Source organism: Vicugna pacos, chromosome 16 (assembly GCF_048564905.1).
Source record: "Vicugna pacos chromosome 16, VicPac4, whole genome shotgun sequence".
Lineage (NCBI taxonomy): Eukaryota > Metazoa > Chordata > Mammalia > Artiodactyla > Camelidae > Vicugna > Vicugna pacos.
The window spans coordinates 24270951-24293393 of NC_133002.1; the positions used below are offsets into that span (position 1 = coordinate 24270951).

The window sequence follows — 22443 nt, forward strand, 5'->3', positions numbered from 1 at the left end:
TAGGTTTGTGTTCAGATCTGGATGTTCACTTAGCTAGAAACGTCCTGTCATTTCGATTTCCATAGGGGCTTTTATTCTTGATAAAGATTGCTTTCTTGGTGAGAGGAAATTTAAAACAGCTGTTGTCTTTTTCAAAAAATCCTCTTTTAAGTATTTTAATATTCAAAAGAATACGAATATATAAAATATTTAAGGAAGTCTTTGGTGTGATTTCTTTGCTTTCTGAGCTAATGTGAAGTTAGAGCCTTTGCATTACTTAATAGCACATCCTTGTCAGTATTTAAAGAGCTGTTAGTGAGCGCCCCAGGTCCCACCTCTCAAAGAATCGTTAAAGTTTGCTCTGAAATAGTGAGGTCATAAAGGTCTTGTTTTCAGAAATCAAACGGTTTATAATACACAGCATAACTCCATTTATAAAATAATAATAAGTTCAAAACTAAGAAAGTGGAGGATAAATGATTTTTTTAAAGCCTAAACATAAATTTTCTTGTGCTAATGTTGCAAGTGGAAATTTTGAAAAGAAAAATCCTACTGCAATATCATCTATTTGGAATACATATATGAGTTTCACGTTTGAAAAGTATCTGCACAGTGGTTTTCGAAGTCAGGAGCATTCCTGCTCAGATACTGGCAGTGATGGTTGCTGGTTTTCAATGGGAGAGCCTAAATTTGCCTTCTTATCTTTTTGGTTTTTTTATAGTGAGAGGGTTGAGTAGTGCTTTGCCAGCATGATTTTGGGGCAATTTGAGGGCAGATGTCGTGTGCCAGCAGTGAGAAATTTCCATGCATTTTATTTTCTGGACATCACCAGGGCACATGTGGGGTTTGTGCCTGCAGGCTGGAATGCTGCAGGACTCCCTGATCATTCACCTTTATGTCCTGGAGCTGCTCCGTTCAGTGAATGATTTTCTGTGGCTTGGAGATAATGTGGTCTGATGGAGATGATCAGATGTGCAGTTAAAATGCTATTACTTGAAATAAGAGTAACCTAGAAACATTTCTCTAACAATACAGGATGAGGGAGGAGGATTGGCTGAGCTGCTTGTAGTGGGGAGTCTTAGTTGACTCCCTCACCGTGACTCCTGCCAATATCCACCCCAGCCCTGCACGGTAGTCCTGCCGAAGCAAGCAAGCACTTTGCTCAGAAACAGACTGAATTTCCTTGTGCCTCTCTTTGTTGGATTTTTTTGAAAGCACATTTTTGCCCTTTGCTTCAATGCCATACATGCTAGTCACCTCTTACACTCATTTTTCTGGCCTCGTCCATAAATACCTGCTGAATGGATGAACAGAATGTAGTATCTCCATATAGTGGAACATTATTCACACGTAAGAGTGAATAAAAAAGACAAAAAAGAAGAGGAAAATGAAAAATGCCACCTGTTTTGGGAAGTCCACTTTGACTGTTCAATCCACACTTTTCCCTTTGAAACCCAATCACTTATGCTCCACTCTGCTCTTTTTGATAGTACTTACCACCTTCTAATAATCTTTAACGTTTTCAAAAAAAAAAAAAAGAGATGCTGATACCACTTCAAAATATACAAGACTTGATAACAGCATGTTAATTGAAAGGAAGCAGACACAAATGCCCACATATTGTTGATTTCAGTGATATGAAAAGCCCAGAATAGGCACATGCAGAGGCAGAGAGCAGGTGATGGTTGGAAGGAGCTGGTTGGAGGGGGATTAGGGAGTGACTGCTAGTGACAAGGGGATTCTTTTGGGGTGATGAAGTGTTCTGGAAATAGAAGGTGATGAGGGCTGCACAACCGTGAGTGTGCAGAAGACTGCTGAGCACTGTCTCTGGGAGTGCCTGTTGTCGGGGCATCTTTATTTTTTTCTCATCCTGCAATGTGAAGAATCATCTTCTGCTCTGGCCATTCTACTCCTGTGAGTGGTGCGGGTCAGAGACTTTGTAGAGTCATGTTTCTTTTTTCCCCCTGGCTGAGTGTAGGCAAAAAAGATTTAAGCCTGAGAAAGTGCTCCATCTGCAGAAATGTCTTTTAGATTTGCATGGTGTAAAAATCTTGAGATCTTTTAATCATTGAGGCCAGTCTGTGGGGGGAAATACCCCGTGAAGCCTGGGTGAGCCGGGGAAGAGCCGCGCTTCTCTCCCAGACACGGGTGGGGATTGCACCCCCGTTCAGGCAGTGAAGGGCCCAGACCCGTGAGCAGAGTTGACAATCGTGAATATTTACGTGTATCTGCTGCTTCATCTTGGATATTAATTTCAAGCTGAGTCAGTTTGTGGCGGCAGCCTCATCCTACATCAGGAATTTATAGTATCTGCTCTTTGAGGTGAAGACCTGACAGACTTGATTATTTAACAGTCTGCCTTGAATTGATATCTCAGATTCCTTTGTCAAAAGCAAACAGCAGAAATACAGAATTCCTTTAATGCCAATGTGACCTGGAACGAGTTTAGTCTCTGTGCCTCAGTGGCCTTATCTGTGAGTGGGAAAGATGATAACAGTGCTTCCCTCAGAGGAGCTGGTGAGGGGAGAGTCAGAAGCACAAATGGAGGACTTACAAAAGATGCTCTTGAATGACCGAATTTAGTGCTCTCAGCCTGGTGAGGCCTGAGGGGCAGAGATGTCAGAACAGAGCAGTCCTAGCCGGAGCTCGATCCGTGATGGAAGCTGTTATGATCAGTATCACCACTGTGCGTTATCAGGTAATTTTAAGACTTGGTAATATGAATTCTTGAATAATGTTAAAGGACTAGACATCTCAGATCCAGTTTACATAGTCCTCAAGATTTCTTCTGAGAAATGGATGGTTTCTTCCCCATCTTAAATCTGAGATGAGTCTCTAAAAAAATTCTGTATTCCTCCATCTTTTTGCTTTAATTTTCCATTTCCTAAAAAACCATGTTTTTAAATGGAGTTAATGGGGACTGAACTGAGTGCCTCATGCATGTTAAGCACTTACTCTCCCAAATGAGGTATAATCTCCTCCGTGATTTTTGTTAAAATTTACTTTCTTAGTTTACAGAGGTAAGAGGCCTCTAATTCTTTTTCTGGAGACTTGTCCATGAACCTGTAAATCTATAATTAATGGACAAAATTTGGTTTATTAAAAAATCATTAGAATATTCTACAATTCATCCAAAAAGAAATGCTCATTGACTTAAAATGTTTCTCCTTTAAGGGGATTTCTCCTGTTTGGTCTAGCTTAATTTGTTAACAGCCATCCTCATCATCATAATGACCAAACTCACTGTGAGTGGACACCTACCTAAGGCTAAAATGTTTTCCTCATGTTTTAATTCATAGCAGGTGTTTGATTGTAGGTATCAGTGTCTCCTTTTTTGCAGCTGAGGGATTGAGAGATGGAGCAGCTTGTCCCAAATTACACGCAGCAGGCTGTGGCTAGCTCGGTGCTGGAACCCAGGCTGCACAGAATGCATTCTTAATTGCTCCTCTTATCAGCCTCCCGTTAAGTGGTTACCCGAACACCTGTGACTCCATAAACGGCCGAGTTTAGTGATCTCAGACTGATGAGGCCTTGAAAGGAGAGACACCATTGAGAAGTTGAGACAGAGTGGCAGAAATTAAAATTGTTCATTTTCACAAATTTTTGATTCTCAGGTAATTACATAAAAAGTTATTTTTTTTATTTTAGTGCTCTGTAAGCACTAAAAACAAAACATTAAAAATAATTATAGTGCAAAAGAGAAGTGAGCTCTTAAAGTCCAACCACTGCTAATGATGTTGCTTGTTTTTCTCTTGTGGCCCTTTTTGACAGAAATACTTACAAAGACTGAATTGGTTTTATGTAGTTTTAATATGGAAGAAAAGATTGTCAGTGAATATTGTAAGAAAAGTCTTTACTCTTTTCTTTCCTGTTGATGAATATGTACTTTATTTTCATGGCTTAAGTACATTTCCTCATTTGTGAAATTTGAGTAATATCGTTTAATTTGTCTGACTGTGAGAGGTAGATGCCTTGTATACAAAGAACCCAAGAGGTGCTTAATAAAAGTGTGCTGTCACAATGACAGATATTTTAGAAGGATCAACTCTGAATACTAAAGAGTGTCGCTTATTTCTGATACATATTCAATATATATTTGTATGATATATTTGAATATGGTTTAAAGTAACAAGGATTCATTTTTTTTTTTTGGTGTAGTATGAAGTTTTAATGAAATCTGTATCATTCTAGTGAGACAGGGACTAGTTAAATTGCCTTAATCAGATGACCTTGAAGATTATTTACACAGAATATGTATTGTTACAAATCAGAATTTATGTTGCCGTGTAACCATCCACTCAGACATTTAAATTCGTGGGATTCTGACCAGATCCGTTAAGTTTAGTAAAATCCATATTGATCATTTTCAGGGAATAAGCTCCTCTATTTTGTGATTAAAGAAAATTTTGATTTTTTTCTACATTCTTAACAGGTTTAAAATATCAAAACATTGATTTGACATGTCACTTTTTTAATAGAGAGAATAAAGCTCATGCTGTTTTATTATGTAAATAAATGTTTTTGTATGGCAACAAAATTGTATGATATCCTGGCTCTTTTAGTATTTTGCAAGATACTTAGATTACCTACTGTTGGAAAAATACAAACGTGAATTTTATGAATATAGGCCTAGTACAGATCTGTTGGTTTTTGCTACAGTGCAAGACATGAGGCATAGGAGAACTTTGCTGCTGATTGCCAGGAGGACAGATCCCATGTCTCAGTTTCCCCTCCTGTAAAATGAAGTGGCTGAACTGGATTCTTTCCTCTTCTAAGATGAGTTTCCATGAGCCTATATCTTCTGTTTATATTCAGGAGTATTAGCAATATCAGATTAAATACTGAATATCCCTCCTTTCCCCCGAATCAAAGTGCAGCATGTGCTATATAAGTTTTATTTATCTGATTCTCGTTACTGATCCTACAGGCAATTTTTGTGTTGCATCTTTCCTGGTAACCTGGAAGGTCATTTTACCCATAGGTGGCACTGTTGCACCTACTTACAGTCTTAACTTTCCTGTTTGTAAAAGGAGGCTTAAACAACGTTATTTTATTTTGATTACTTTACTTAATGCTTCAGAATAGCCCAATGTCCTTTATGTCTGTCTAACTGGAAAAGTTATTCTGCTTATATCTTAGATTTATTCTGTCATCTCACTGTGAACATTTCAGACTTGCTGTGCAAGCAATGGGAAAATCGGGCTTTTCTTCTAGTGTTAGAAACCAGTGAGCCGGGATTTTATAAAACAGCTAGAAGCGGCATCTGGACGACCTTAAAGGTGAAAAGTGTATTGAGTTCCCTGAGTTTTGACCCCGCCGCTGTGTGTTAATTGGTGGTAGGAAATTTGGTACATATACGAAGGGGTGTAGTTTTTGATATGGTTTGCCTGCACGCGCTGCCACTGAGCCACTTGAGCCTGAGTCAGTTCGTTTTGAGTTTTTCCCTCGTCTATGAGATGGGGACATTCGTATCTGATTTGTAGAATTGTGAGAATTAGAAATTATGTGCAGTGTTTACCACAGTGTGTATGTCAAGAGGGCTCTTAAACTTTAGCTGCTGTTTTGTGTGAAGCCATCATTTGAGAGTCTTTGGCAATTACTAAGAAACAGGAAAATAAGAAGAGATGGTTTTATGATGAAAGATATTTGAGGAGGTTCCATAGTTCCTATACCCATAATTTAGCATCAGCAGAGTCAGAACTGTTACACAGTCGCCCTAAACCAACGTTAAGCCACAGAATTATTTGTTACTTCATATATTTTGGGGTTTAAGGAGATCCAATACTTATACATATGTTGTCTCCAGCAGCCTACTGAGAGATGACACAAAAGAGTATACAGGCAATAAATGTCTTCTTTGTTACTGATGAAGCCACGTTCTCCATGAACTTCAAGGCTATGGGAAAATGCGTGTCATGATACCGTGTCCCAGAAATACAGACTCACCCTGTCCCATGTAGCTCTGGGCCACAGCGAGCCTTCCCTTGAGAAGACCTGCCCTTTCATGCACAGGGCTTTCCTGATATGGAGCTGAGCATCCCGCGTGCTTCCCAATGGTGACCAACACTGGAGTGAAAGGAAGGGTTTCACATGCCCTGCTTGTCTCCCCGGACTCACACCTCACTCTGTTAGTGTAATGAGTGCTAGCTGTGGGCCAGGGGCCAGGGGTGTGAAGGGAGAAGAACCCTCCATGGCCCAGAGGAGTGGTTAGGAGACATCCACTCCCTCAGTTTAAACAGGTGGTTGGATGGAACATAAGGGTGCTCCCCAAGAGTGTGTAAAAGGAGAAATAAGGATTTTATTTGGGACTTAGGCTAGCCAGGAAACAGATAAGATGATTAGAGGGGAGACTTGTAAAACAATTTGATATTAAGTTGACATTTGTTGAACACCCAAAATGTGCTACATTCTTTTCTGAGCATTTTACAGAAATGAATCCTTCAATCTTCTCAACAAGCGAGTAAGGAAGGTTTGATTGTTATCCCAGTTTTACAGTGTGGAAATTGAGGCACACAGAGGGTAATTAAGTTGGCAAAATCACAGAACTAGTAATTGGCAGAGCTGGTATTTAAACCCTGGCTGTCTGGTTTTGAGGTTCCCAGACATGGGCTTTGGGTGTTTAGCATTATCGACATCCCTGAATCTTTATACCTCTGTGCATCAGTTAGCCTAGAAAGGACAGGGAAAGGAGTGTTACACAGGAGCTCATAGTCATGTCTTGCCGCTGTCCACGGAGAGTGCACCGTGATTGGCATTAATTGACTTCTGGGCAGTAGATCTGTTCGTATAATAGAAATATAGTCCATTGAATTAATCTAGAAACCCTTCCTGCTCCGTTTCTGTCCATGCTTGCCATGTGACTGCCTGCCCGTGATTGGGCCGTGGAGGAGAAAATGTACTCATGGTTGAACTCTGATATTTCAGTCTGGTTCATAGATTCACGTCTTCGGTTACATTAAAAATTTAAGTTTCTGGTTTTCTTGCATCAGTGTCTCATGAGCTTGGTTAATGTGAAACCAGTCCATGGGAGCCCAGGGATGATGACGGTATAATTTCTGAGCACGTTGAGGCACTTCTACCCGTGCAGACGTGGCTGGAGGATGTCCAGCTTCCTCACTGATTTCCCCCAACATCATGGTCCTCTCCCACCCCTGGATGTGAGGTTGGGAGCTCTCTGAGTAGGCCAGTCAGAGGCCGAGTCCACCAATCAGAAAATGATGAAGTACCTGGAAGTGGGTTTAATAGAAGACAAGGGCTTCCAGGTTGTCAGATGGGCTGTTCGAGTCCATTTGGTGAAAAGCTGTCCACTGTCTGTGGTTGAGCTACTCCTTTGCTGTTGAAAAGTCTGGAGTAGATGAAGGGATTTTAAAAAGCAGAAAGGAATGATTTCAGGTGGTACGTCTACACCGGTGAGAAGTGATGAATGACCGCCTTTGTGAGTCATAGACAGTCTTACAAACTTCATAAACCAGCTTTAAAAGCTCTTCCATCTGAGTGCACTTCATATGGGGTCCAGATCATCACTGGTCGCACTGTGAGGGCAAGTAACTGATAATGGCAGAAAGGACACGGAGGCATCAAAAAGGTCTCAGTCACTTTCCCTGTTTAAAGGATGCAGCACAGTGTAATATGTTTTAGCTGGTTTTTCACTGAAAAGTTTTTAGTGTTTTCTGGGACTCCCCAGTGCCCCAAGGTTCCATGCAGCTGGGTGTCCCCTCAGTGCAGCTCTGTCAGCGCTTGCCCTGGGCTGATGCGGTGTCACGGGGAGCAGGACAGTCAGCGTCCCCGGCTCCTCCAAGCTCCGTCTCCTCATCCGCAGAGCCGGGTTTCTCATCCGTGTCTACTTAGTAGGGTTGCTGAGAATCACACGTGATGCTTCAGGTGTGACTTTTGGTTGTCTCTGTGATTGGCATATAGTTAATATTTGATAGAAACACTTGTTTTTTTAGTATAATTGTAGCACCTAGATTGCAGTGGTTTTTAGTCTGCATTTTTTATAACTTTATTCTTATTTTTAAATATGCACTTATTTTTATTTATTTTTTTTTGGAGGTACTGGGGACTGAAGCCAGGACATTGTGCATGCTAAGCAGGTGCTCTACAACTGAGTAATACACACCCTCCTTTTCTGCACTTGAAGGTAAATATTGCTATACACAAAATAGCTCTTAAACACCATCATGGGACCTAGTCACTGTATAGACAATTGAACACGTATACTATTTCAATAGGAATAAATGTTTTTGAGACATACATTTCTGAATCTGTTAATGTGCTTAAAAACGATCATAGGTAGTGATAAACACGAATCTTTGATCCAGTACTTCTTAGAGACTGTTTTGCCATCAAGGGAAATTACATTCTACAGAGAAGGCTAATTGGGTCTCTTTGATATTTAGATGGTTTAGCAGATGATGAAGGCTTTCAAAAGCTGACAGTTTTGTATTTTAAAGTAACTACAAAGTTACCTTCTACAAGTTGTAAGTACTAAGCTTGTGAAGTGCCCAGTAATCCAGGGGGTATGTGTCTGTGTCTGTGTCTGTGTCTGTGTGAACGTTGGTGTGTGTGATTTCAGGAAGGTAGAAAGAAATTCCATATAGACTTCTGATACCTTTCTCCTCCATTTCAAGGTGTTGGCATATATTTACACTAATAAATTGATATTCAGTTGTCATTTGGCATATTGGGAATAAGACTTTCTCATACTTGTTTCAGAAGGATTAGGGAGCATGAGCTTAGGAAATGGGAGGAGATAGAGGCAGGGAGGTTCTTTAAACTTTGTGCAGAATTAGAAACAGTAACTTTTCTCTTTTCTTCTAAAGCAAACTGGCACTGAATTGTAACATACTATTACTCAGAATTGCTTTTCTGATCAGATACATGTACCTCAGATTTTTAAATGCAACATGAATGATGAAATGTGTTTTAGCAGTTATTTTTAAAAGTAGTCTCTTTTCAAGTAAAAGGCTATATCCTGTTCTTTCTTCTAGCGGTACAAGAAATTCTCATTGTTCTGTTGTAATGATCTATGTGCTTACTTTCTTTTTTTTTTTTTTTTCTTTAAGTGCTTTTTTCATTGTGGTTTGAATGAATGTTTAAAATTTCTGGATTTTGATCTTTAGAATATGCTGATTTCTCAGAACTGTTAAAAACCTGATTGTTCACTGCTCCTTGTTTGGTGGGGCACCCTATTGATTTCTGTTGTCTGTTAAAGAGTGAAATTCTTCCTCTAGCCTGCAGATCATTAAGTGAATGGTTTGCAGTGTGCCTTTAAAATTATTTGTATGCATTGAGCATGTTTGTCCAGTGAATTTTAAATTGACTCATTGTAATGACTTTGATTTGATTCTGTGTCTTTTGCTCCTCTCCACAAGAATTTGAATTCTCTGTTGCATTTTGTATACGTGTTCTTAACAGGGGAAGAAATTTTGCATTTTTTACAGAGGTGGGTTTTCCTATCCCCTCTGAATGCCTTCTAAAATTGATACAATAAAAATCAGTTATTGCAGTGCATAAATATTTCATAAATTATTTTTTGGCATAATCAGAAACAATGACCAAGAATGATAATAAAAAATACGAAAACCTTCCTTCCTTTGAAGAATAGAAATCAGGTAGTCAGGCTCCCTCATGCTTTGTGCCTGACACACTTAATCTCATGTCATTGTGTATCATGATTCGGAGATGGTATTGTTTCAGGTTTATAGATTTTTGTTTTAACATTTGTGTTGAATTCTTTCTCCAGGCTGATGTTTCCTGTTGGGTTTGTGGAAAGAGTAGAAGGGAAAAAAATACTTTGTTTTGTTTTCAGGAGGCCTGAGTTGATGGGAAAAGAGTTGAGGGTGGGCTGAGGAAAAGAGTGACACTCCCTCTCCTCCTGGTTGAAATTGATAAACAAAGAAATCAATTAAGTATATCGATATTTGACCAAAAGTAGTTAGCGAGCCCAAACTGGCTAGAAATGCACAATGGAAATTACTGAATTCAGCTTCAGAATGAGGTGCTTTACCAAGTAGAAGCAGCTTAGAGCAATCAGAAAATCAGTAATATGATGAGATATAAATGGAATATTATATCTTTTATTGCTGAAACTTTTCTACGTTAAGTTGTGTAGAGCTAAAATTAAGTTTCAATCACCAGGAGTTAAGAGAGTGAGTGGTACTGTAGGATCGTTATTCACGGATGTGCCTAGACCCTGATAGAGTGGCTGAAGATGGCAGGAAAAGACCCACATCCAGGATTTTCATCCTAGGGTGTCCTCCATAATGGTTCCATGTGGAAGCAGATGATTGGGTTAACAAATTGTAACACACCCCAGTCGCCTCTGAATTTTAAGAAGAAAAAATATGCTTTGATACTGCTTTACAAGCAAGTTCCTGTGCATCCTCACTCCAGACTCCTTGCCTTAAAAAGCAGAGACAATGCTTTGCTTGTGTAGTTGAGGTTTTAGATAGCACTCTGCTGGTTGTAAAGCAAGGACCGAGACCCTCAGCTATAAACGCTGGGCTTGTGTGTTGTTAGATAATGTATTATCCCCAAAACAAGGACCTGGCTGGTCTGGTGGTCTGCTTTTTAATGAACATATCTAAAAATGTATCTTGTTCCCCTCACCCCATGACTTCCCTAAAGATACACTAATCCTTTGTACTCATTGTGTATTCTACAATCTCTGCCTCATCCTGTCTTTCCCGAATTTCCTCCTTACTATCTCACAACTGTTAACGAAGTTTTCCTTTGATTATACCCTATAAATATGGGAGCATTTGAGAGGCTCATGGAGATGGCTCCCTAATCCCTCTCGATTTCTTGACTTTTTCCACAGAGCCTTGAATAATCATTCCTTGTCAGTAAGACTTCTTCCAGCCAGAACCCACAGTTCCAGGTGAGAAGGATGCAGGCTTTATCTCTCCTACCGGAGGCAGAGACAGAAGAGAATTGAGATATGCTCCCCCATGATCCCTTCCTGCCCCAGGTCTACTGCAGTTCACCTGCAGCCTTCTGGCCTCTGCTCAGAGGGCCTCTGTCCCAGGACTGACCTCAGCGTTTTCTTCCCTTGTCAATATTTCCTGTGCCTTTCAGAACTTGGTCTCTTCTCTGCAATTCAAACCTGGCAGAAGTGATGGTGGTCAGCGTGCTGGTGGGCAGTCCTTTGGGGACCCCCAGGAGCCATGCTGATTCTCCTGAGTCTCTCAATCGGGGTTACAGAACAGTCGAGCACCGAAGGAAGCCCATTCTCGAGATGTCAACACAGCATTTCATCACTTTCATTTTATTTTTCAATTTTTGGTGGAGAAATTATTTGTAGTGAACTGTTCCAGATATTTGCCGCCTGCTTTCCTCATCACCATTCCTTGTTGTCTCTGGTGCTAGTTTTATAAACCAGGTTTCTTCTCTGGTCATTTCTGGCAGCTGGGCTTGCCGAATCCTTGATCTGTATTTGAAACAGAATGCTTCCTCGTGATGTCAAGGTGATTTTCCTATTTCTGAATATTTCGTGTACACTCAGCAACTGTTTCAAGTGAAATGCTCTTGTCCAATTTCGGTTAACTCACATTTGCTGATCTCCTGCTTTCATGCTGAGAGCAGTTTCTTTTTCCTCTAATAAAAGTTAGCAATTTGCATTTACTATGGAAGATACTGGCCCAAGGTCCTTTTGTTCTTAAGAGTTTTAATACAATTCACCCATTAAAATGTACATCGGTTTTTACTCTATGCCCAGAATTGTGCATCCCATTCAATCTTAGAATATTTTCATCCCCCCAACAGGAAGCCCTGTATGCATAAACAGACATTCCCATCTTCCCCATCCTCCCCCAGCCCCAAGGAGCCACTTTTCTCTCTGTGGATTTGCCTGTGCTGGACATTTCATGTAAATGGAGTCACTTCATATAAGTGGAAACGTCTATTGTGACTGACTTCTTTCACACTGAGTAACGTTTTCAATATTTGCTCATGTTGTGGCCTTAGTCACTATTCTATGCTATGCTATTGCTGAATAACATTCCACTCTATGGCTGGGCCCCACTGTTTACCCATTCATCAGGTGATACGCATTTGGGTTGTTTCTGTTTTTGGCTGTGATGAGTAATGTCGCCGTGAACACTCATGTGGTATTATTTATGTGGATATTTGTTTTCAGTTCTCTTACGTGTGTGCCCAGAGAGCAGAATTGCTGGGTAAGTCAGAAACGAAATGTTCAACTCTCTGAGGCCCTGCCAGGCTGTTTTCCAAAGTGGCCACGCTGTGTTACATCCTCACCAGCAAGGGCTGCGTGCTCCGCTTCCTCTGTGTCCTCTTTAGTGCTTGTTACGCTTTTTTTTTTTATTATACCCTATTGTAGTGAGTGTGAAGCGGTTTCTCCTAGTGGTTTTGACTTGATTTCCCTTACAGCTAATGCTATTGAACATCATTACATTGTGCTTTACGGACATTTGTATATTTTCCTTGAAAAATACCTTTTCAGATACTTTATTAATCTTTTAATTGAGTTGCCTTTTTATTGTTGAGTTGTAGGGTTTTTTTTTCTTCATTTTGAGATACAAATTCCTTACCAGATAAGTGATTTGAAAAAATTTTCTCCTCTGTGTTGTTGTTTCACTTTCTGGATGGTGCCCTTTGAAGCAAAGTTTTAAATTTTGATGAACTGCAATTTGTCTCTGTTTTCTTTGTTTCTTGTGCTTTTGGGGTATTATTTAAACTCTGAGGTATTTTATTGAAGCTTTTATATATAAAATAACTTAATTCTTAGGACCGTTATAGGAGATGGGTGCAGTTGTTGTCCCCAGTCTATGGATAGGAGACTGAGATGCAGAAAATTTCACTGAAATGTCAGTGTCACATCTACCTAGTGCTGTGGGATTTCAGACCCTCATGTTTGTCCCCAGCATTTGTGATCTTCACCACCATGCTCCACTACTGCCTGGAATCGTTAATGAAGATGACTTTCATTTTTTGATTTCTTGTTAGTTTGTTTTCTCATTGGGGACCTCATCTCCTTATTTTCCTTTCGGATATCAGTGTAGATTTATTTTAGGTCTCATGTAGGCAGAAGCATTGCTATCAGTTAACTTCTTTATTACTCACTCTCCAGTGATGATTGTTGCTAGTTGACCTAACCAAGTCATGCTTAAGTCTTTCCTGCTAATGACACTAAAAACAGTCATGACTTATAGAATGCTCAAAGAAAGTACTTGATTGATTTTATTTTGCTACCCAATCAAACCAATCAAGTAAAAACCCCAGTGTTGACACAGACTATAAGCCCTCCAGAATAGGATCACTGTCTTCCTTCTGTTTCATTTATTTGGTCACAGTGTCTGGATAGTGACTTGCTGTCCAGCAGTTTTGTGAGGATATGGTGCTCGTGAATCATTGTAAGCACAGAATTTTGACAACAGACTGTGTTGTTCATTTCACAAGGGAAAAGATAATATAGAAATACTGCTCAGATCTATTTTAAAATTAAGCTTGGAATTTTGAGAAGAATTCAAGAAACCATACAAAGCTCTTTTTCACTAATTTTAGATCTATCTTAGACACATATGGTTACATAGCAGAGTAAGTTATCAAGTACATTTGACAATAGGAGTGTAATATTGATTATTTGTTTTAGTTGAAATATTCTACCTGGAATAAAGTAATCAGTGCCCATAAATGAACAAATATGTTTGTATTTCTATGCAACATGGGAGCAGAGTTCATGTTTCTATATAATATGTATGACTGTGTGTTTTAATCTGTCTGTCAGTGTTTTTATAGTTTTTCAGCAATGTTGTAACTTCAGAATTCTTCTAACATATTCACTCCCGATACTACTGCAGTTTGTACTGTGTATCCTATCCTATGCATGGGATTCCACTGTCCCCTCAGTGAGGAATTTCCTCTCCTATTGAGCTAGTAGCAGAGTTAAAGGAACAGTGATTTCAAGGCCTTTGCTCTCCACGTGTTCGCAGTTTCCTGTCAATCACGATTTTCTCTTTCTTGTGTTTTCATTGTGCAATTAGAATTTTTGAAAATAATTATTAATATGTTTCACCAGTCTCCCTAGAAATTTGATGTGTTTGTGCTTTTCAGTTTTCAATTTATGAAAATTGTAAATGCAGACTTGTTTTTAAGTAGTCCTTTTTCACTAGATATTTGTTTACCTCTTTATAGTTAAAATAATTTTCCCCAATGAATGAATCGGTGTGCATGTTTTAAAAGATACTTTAGTTTTTATTTTTCTTATTCTAACAGGTATATTCGTTGTACAGAATTTAGAAAATAAGGATAAACACAATAATACCTTAAAAATGGCCTCTAATCTCACTTGTAGATACAGTTGTAATGTTTGAAATTGAGAATTACAAGTCCTCTCACTTTGTTCTACTCTTTCAGGTACGTTTTGGTTACTGAGACCCTCGAATTCCCATATGAATTGTAGCAGAAGCTAGTCAGTTATTGCTGAGGAGCCCGCTGGGATTGTGATCAAGACCACGTTGTATGTGTGCTTCACTCTGGGGAGCACTGCCATCCCAAGAATATTGTCATGTGATCCAGGAATTTGCGTGGTTTGTCTTTCCAGGTATTTAGGTCTTCTTTAATTTATTTCAGCAATGTGTATGGTTTACAAAGTATTATTTTACTTTAATTTTTGCCTTTATACTGAGGACAATTGTGCAAGGTACCAAGATTAGAATTGTATTATAGCCCCGCAACTTGCTGCCACCATGGACGCTGTGGTCTCTCTTTGCCCTTTGTAAAATCTCGCACAAAATAGGACCTAAGTAACTCTCTCTTGAAAGAATGATTATATGATTGCTGGATGACGCTTGAGAGTCCTTGTGATGATGTCTTTTTCCCAGACTTTCCCCTCTTCTTAAATATGCCCTTTCTCTTCCTTTCCTCCAGCCTGGGTTTCAGCCTGCCTGTGGCATTGATTTTCCTTGTCTGTGGACTCTTCTTTTCACTAGTTCATGATAATGTTACATGTCGGCTGTGGAAACTTGCTAGATGTCAAGAAAGAGCAAATCCATTGCATGCTAGTATTTTTAGAGTGTGTTATTGAATTATCAATTGAAATTAAATCAGGCTGACCCATTGAGCCATCCCCTGAGCTCTTTTCGCCTTCCTACAGGTGATACTGCTCTCGTTGCTGCATGTGCCCTTCCCCCAGACTTAGTTTTGGAGTTGAGTAAATCACCATCACTGGAGCCCTCTCTTTAAAAGATGAAGAGAACATTTGCTCCTTCTCCCTGTTTGGGGACTTGGATGAGATGAGGTAACAGATAAAGAATGAAGCCCCACCTCATTCTGACCACTGCTCTTTCCGTTCATTTCTCCAGGGGAAGAGTACAATTCAAAAATATAAAGATTGTGAGCTAATGAAATATACAAGACAACCGATCATTTATTAAATACACTTTCATGCCAGAAACAAATGTATTATACACACAAAAAGCACATAAATTACGGTAGTACTGTGGTTACAAACGTGGGCCGAGTTCGAGTCCTGCTCTGGAGTGACAAGTCCTGTGAAATGGAGAACTTGTAGGTCGGCTTAGCCTCTCCCGGACTTTTTTCTTTCCTGCAGAGACAGGGCTCGCTAGTCATCCCTCCCCCGTAGAGGTGCTGTGGGTTGTAAACGACGCGCGTGGGCAGGCCAAGCACAGCTGCTCGTTCCTCGTAAGTGCAGGATAGCACAGCTTTTGCGGTTACGGCTTTATGATCGCACCGTGTAGACCCTCAGTGCTCCGAAGGGATGTCTTGCGGATTGGAGATGGGATTCTCACTTCTGTAAATACCCAAAGATTGTGTTATTGAGCCTTGCTGATATAAATCTATTCTTTAGAAAGTACATAATGTAGATATATTTTTCAAACATGCATGCTTTATTTCCTTTATTATTTATACTTCTACCCTCTCATCACGTGGTGTGACTTTTGATGGAATCCAGGAAACAGTCCTAAGCCACCTGCCTCTTCACACTTCTTCGTGATGGTTTTCTTCCCTGACTAGAAGAGGGTTTTGCATAGGAAATTTTGTTTGCTCCCCTTCTCTTGGAGTCTCCCTGTTTGTCTGCCCATCTCTCACCTGTCCATCTGTCCATTTCTCTACCCACTCATTTTTCTGACTTGTTCCAAGAAGCACTTCAGGCAGCTTACAGAAGAACAGATACCAAATAAACAGGTGAGAAAATGGGGCCAAGTTCACAAATTGAGGCTCGGAGTTGAGCCTGTGTGAGAGTTGCAGGCGTGAGACACACGCCTCTGCCTTGTGACTTATAAGATAGACAGCATCAATGTGCCTGAGGCTCCCAGCACACACAGGGAAGCAGGGTTTGTGGGAGATGCTCACTGGCTGTGAAATAAATAAGTGGCTTAGGAGAAGCCCAGCCTTTCCAAATACTAAGACTTAGGAGAATATTTTGAGTGTCTTCCAAAATCTGAGTATTGCATCTTTTCTTTTTCAGAGTTTTATGTATAGTTGGTTAACATTCTATAACTGGAAATTTCTCCAAAACTGCTGCCCACGTGAGTCCCATGACTCGGGAATGGGGTGGTTCTGCTCATTGACGGGTGTTGGCCAGAAACGGAAAATGACAGCCTCAAAGGAGCCTGGGATTAAGCAGTTATGTTTTGTCAGTGCTGTAGATTTCAGAAAATGCTTTTACCGTTTCTCTCCATCTGAGGAAGCAGCGTGCTCTCTTCCCAGCATCAGGAGTTCAGGGTCTCGGGATGGTGGGGGCTGACTGCACTGCCGTAAAGACAGCTGAGCTAGTCACTGCATGTGTGGTGCTTTCACGTAGTGCATTTCATGTTTTTTAAAAGGTTTCAACATGTAGTTAATTAACTGAGTTAATTAACATTTAATAAATATGAGGCTTTTTTGAAAAGACAGTTATAGGCAGAATATAAGTTGTGAACACTTTAAAAATGGCTTCATTACTGAAATTTCAGTAAGGAAGATCCAGTTTATCTTATTTACGCCTCTCTTTAAAAGTAACAAAGAAACAAGACAGAAAAAGCAGAGGATTACTTCTGTTCTTCCTCTCGGCTTGCAGGTGCCCTCACCTCCAGTGGCATCCATCCAGACACCAGCACTGACACTGGCCGTGCTCAGAACTGCCTCAGCCCTGAAGACACAACTGACAAATGGAAGGGAGCCGCGTCCTGTTACAGCGGGTGCTCTCACTTTGTGGGTCCTTATGTAACTGCGTGGTGTTATTCAGGATCGCCCTTTCTACACTGTGTGACGGTGCTGCGGTGTCTCCTAGTTATTTGTTTCTGTAACTACTCATGTATTTTTTCCAATGTGTGGTACTAGACATCTAAAAATGCATTTTTCAGATGAAAAATAATGTGTATTTAATATAAAAGTCTGAAAAAAGAGTCAAAAGCGTCTATCCTGGTCCCAGTACTCAAAGATAATAATTAACACTTTAACATCTATTTTCTGTTCTTTTCATCAGTGTGTATCAGCTCTGTCATAAAAACCAGCGAGCACTGTGTGCCTGTTTACTGTGTGGAGACCTCCATTTTCCATTCGGCTTATTACACATTTTTCTACAATATTCTATCTCCCCTGACATGATTTTTAATGACCAGTATAGCATTCTGTTTTGTGGAGGCATCGTCCATTTTACTTTGTACTTAAGTAAACTTTTAAATTCCAAGTATACTTAATTGAAATTCTGAAAAGAGAACTGTGGTGGTACCGAAAGTCCCCTACTTCCCTTCCCCTTTTTTCCTGAGAGTAAAAGCTGCTGACAATGTGGAGTATATATTTCATGACCTTTATGCCTTTGTCATATATATATACACACATACATACACGTATATGAGAAATCTATGTATATGTGTGTGTATATATGCTTTATTGAAAAATAAGGCCATACTATATGTTTTCTGTAGCTCGGTTTATTCACTAACGTATATATCATAGACCTCCTCCCACTCCAGACTCACCCGGTCCTTTCAGATAGAGTAAAGGGGTCTCCTGATGTGCAGGTTTGGTCTCTTGTGTAACGACACCTTTCGTGGGAGAGTACTGTGGACAAGGCCTTGGACCACGCTGAAACGCTGCAACTTTAGTGCCCACAGCTCTCCGTGATTTACCGCATCATTGTCTTGATGGTGAACACTTAAGTTTTCTCCATTTTCCACTGTCAGAAAGGGTGTTTGACTGGCATCCTTCTTGTACAAACATTCCTGTGATCTTGTATGAGTATTCCTTTAGCTAAGGTTTCTGGAAATTTAGTCCTTGGATGTGACAACTTCATACATCACAGGATGCTTTCAAGTGAATCTTGAAATTCCTTCTCCTGTGGGGAATGAAAAGATGTAGAATAACTTATGTAACCAATTCTCTATCGCTGGATATGATTTCACTTCAGCATTTCTTCCCACCATTGTAAACAGTGCTGTGCAAATGTTCTGATGAGTACATCTTTTTGAACTGATTTTTTCTAAATGTAACGATTCCTAAAAGTGGAGTTCAGCCTGTGTGCACACACGTTTTTCAGAGTTTACATATCCATTGACATGTCATCCTCCAAAAGATCGCTCACAGTTTGTTGTCTCAAAGATGGACACTAGCTATAATATCTTTTAAACATATTTGCCAATATGACGAGCAAAATGATTTTCATTATTTTAGTTTGCACTTGATGACCAGTGAGGTTTTGAGCATTTTTCACTCATTAGCCATCTGACTTTTAAAAAGTGAATGATCCCTTTTGTCCTTTGCAAACATTTAAGTGGGGGAGCTTCTTGCTGCTTTGTGACAGCTCAATGTGTATTATGAACATTAACCCCTTGTCTTCATCAACATGTATCAGAGAGCTTTTACTTGTCATTTCTTGCCTTTCATTTTGTTCAGTAGGTTCATTATTGTTGTGGCCCAAAATAATCTTAAGATAGTAAATGTCTTCTTTTTGGGTTTTATTCTTAGAAATGCTTTCTTATAATGGTATAAATTTCTTCTGTAGGTTTTTTTAATCTCTAAGTTGGAGATGATAATGGTACTTGTTACAGTGAGGAGAAGCTGAATTGATATGAGCAAAGAGTTGTATTTGCTCTTATTAGTACTTTCTAATATTTACATCATTTTCTGTAATTTTTCTTGTGGTCATTTTGACAGGAATAGAATTTGTTTTTTCCAGGTATTCTCTGATTGTAACAAGACAATTATTAAATTCATACTTTGCTTTTTAATTTGAAATCCCACCTGTAAAAAATACTTATGTATACTAGAGTCTCTTTTTGAGCTCATGATTTATTTCTGTCAATCTTACTTTCTTACTCTAGCACTATATCTTACATATTGTAAAAATTTATTTAATATATTACAGTGCGAATTTTTTGATTCTTTTTTCGATCCCTAAATTTCTTGGCTTGTATTATGACTTTATTATTCCTGAAGAATTCTAATATAATTTTTTCAAGTTAAAAAAAAACAGATAAGTGTTGTCATGGGATTTTTTAGTAATTTTGAATTATCTTTAGGAGAACGTACATCTTTAAAACTGCTTTCCTCCATACAAAAGGTTGATGTCTCTACTTTCACACTTTTACTTTACCCCTCAGTACAGTCCTGTACTTTCTCCATGTACAACATGGGCATTGTTTTTGAGTTTATTCCAGATTATTGTTGATGTTTTTGTTAATTTTTTAAGTGAGAAATTTTTGCTATTATATTTTTTAACTGTTAAAACTGACACCTAGGAAGGCAGATTCGGTTTGTAAATACTCACTTTGTAACTTCTCATTTAAAATTGTAAGTATTAAGTACTTGTTACAGAATCCTTTCTTTTCTGTTTTTAAAAATTTGTTTCCAAGATTCTCAAAATGGTCATAGCTAAGTAGTATAGGTGGGGAGACAGATGGAGAGAGGTAGTGTGGCTCATGTACAAACTGTGAGCACTTTCATGGCTGCCTTTATGCTGGAAAAGCTGATAAACACTCCAGCTTAAACCAGGGTGGCTTTGTATGCACTTGAAATCCAGCTTTCCTGCCTGTATGGTGAAGCCTGGTGGGCGTGGCAGGTAGATGATCAAGGTCGAATGGAGGTTATTGGCTGCACAGAGCACTGTGTCTGAGAATTGGAGACCATCGCCATGGGAAATGCTTGGTGCCAGGAACAATGCAGAGGAGCTGGGGAACCTTGTGTTAAGGATTTTCCAGCCCTGGGAGTGGGAATATCAGACTCTGCATTCAGATCTGAGTTTGAATTCATCCTCTTTAGTTTTCTTGTCCTCTGACTTTTGTCAAGCTATATACCGTCTTTCACTTCCTGTTTTCTTGTCTCTCAAATTAGGAGAATTACATCCTGCTGCTAGAGTGTTTGATCAGGTTAAATAATTTGTGTCTATAAGATGTCACATACAGTCACAAGCTCAGTGAGAAATGGGCTGTCGCCTGTTCTTCTGCAGCTCAGTGCTTGACAAGACATGGGGGAAAGCCAGTCCCTAATTTGTGTGTGATGCAAGTAGGAACAAAATTAATGTCTTGCCTTTCCCTAGCAGTATTCTTACAGCTTTGCTTCATTTACTTCTTTCCTCCTTTCCTTTCCCCTTTCCCATCCTCCACCAAAAGAGCCTCTCAGAAAAATAGATTCAAATTACTTTAAAGGTTGGCTCATCCTCATGAAATGATAGTATCATAAAAAAAACTGTGCAAATCCCAGAATATATTTTATATGATTTACACACACACATGTGCGTGCAAACACACACACACACAAAATCAGTCTACCTCCCACTTACAGAGGGAGAAGGTCCACTTTTTCTGAGTTTTCATTCACAGAGAGTGAGAACAATGTCTCTTACACAGACTTTCACCAGGCTTCGTGCATGGTGTTTTTAATTGAATTTCTGTTTGTGGCCATAGATATAGTCTCCTAATAGAAGAGAGAAAGTGGAGACATAGACATTCCGCTGAGATATTGGTGTCATCATATTTTAGTTGTAAAGGACTTAAGACAGCATAGAGTCGCAACATTTTATGGGTGAGAATCCATGATGTTGTAACTTAGACAAGAACCTGGGTCTTCTGCCATCTTGTCCACGCGGGTGAAGAGGCAACTGGGCAGGGGATAGTAGGGATCCTTCCTGCTTCACTTCCATGTTCTTGCTAGTTTTCATTTCAGCTGCCTTTAGTTTATGTTCATGAGGCCACTCATGGGAAGGTCACTCTGTCCTGATAGATTGAGTTTCTTATCAGCGAAAAGCTCTGGACCCACTCATATTTCCCAGAGTTTTCTGCTGACCTGCTGACACTTTATATAATTGAGACCTAAGAAACTACTGAATATAAAATCCTTATTGTTATTGTTTGCCCTCGAGTTCCATAGGAAGGGGTGCTGTCTCAGGCTGTCTAAAGCCAGATCTGAACAAAGATAGGGTGATGGGCTGTGCTGCTGGACCTACACAGTCGAAGGGGATTTCCACCTTAGCTTTATAATCAGGCAGGTTAGTTCAAATCTTGCCTTTACCAATTATTATCTTTGTGTCTTGGGGGAGAAACTGTACTTTTTTGTGTCCAAATTTGTTTATCTGTAAATAAGTTCAGTATTTATTTTAAGGTTTCTGTTTTAGAATTGAATGAGCTAATTCATTCATTTATACCTAAAATAGTGATCTCATGGTTCTATGCTGGTGCCTTGGTAGTTGATTACTAAGGGAATCGGCAGTGAGAATGGGGGTGGGGGACCCCTGGATAATAGAGCTTATATTCCAGGATATGCTTGTAAAAGACTGGATGTGCAGTAGATTTTTAGTAAATATCTACTCCTTTCCTAATCTGCATTGATTGTTTATATATCTTTATACAAATATATTAACAATTTTTATTGCAATTTAAATATTTTTGTAGTATTTACATTATGTAGCTATAAAAATACATGAAATAAAATGATTTGACTTTTATTTTCTTTTCAATAAGCAAAACAAAATAAAATAGAAAAGAAAAAAGTCTTGAGGGAGTAGAAATAATTTTATTTCTGTGGAATCAATTCCGTATAATAGGTCTTTGTCATGTTGTTAAACAGCATATAAAATTGATAGGTTGTGACATACTGGAAATGAGGAAACAGTGGAGACATACTACCTCTAATGCAGTCATTTTGTTACCAAGTCCAAACTCGTTCTGCTTGCTGCATGACAGGCCAATAAATGGGGAGATGAGATGTTGGAGTAAGGAATAGTGACTTCATTTGAAAATCTGGCAGACCCAGAAAATGGCATATTGATATCCAGTAGAACTCTCTTCCCCAAAGCAGAATTCAGTCTCCTTTTATACTAAAAAGCGGCGGGGATGTGGTTGGTTGTTGCAAACTTCTCGCTGTACGAATTGTTTGTCCTTGGAATCCTTTGTTCCTGCAGCTGTCCATGGTGGGTCAAATTAAGGTGCCCCCGTAAAACCTCCAAATAAAAGAAAGGTTATTATCTATTTTGCAACTTGCCATCTGTACATAAGTGTAGAAGAG

The 22443-nt window shown here is 39.4% G+C and overlaps 1 protein-coding gene across 1 annotated transcript in view; it reads left to right on the forward strand.

The window, feature by feature from the left end:
* Nucleotides 1-22443, forward strand: part of LOC140686237 (trafficking protein particle complex subunit 9-like) — a 193914-nt gene that overhangs the window by 152508 nt on the left and 18963 nt on the right. Inside the window, exon 8 of the mRNA XM_072939956.1 lies at nt 17021-17154. Coding sequence (XP_072796057.1) covers nt 17021-17154 — 134 coding nt within the window. The remainder of the gene's footprint in view (nt 1-17020; nt 17155-22443) is intronic.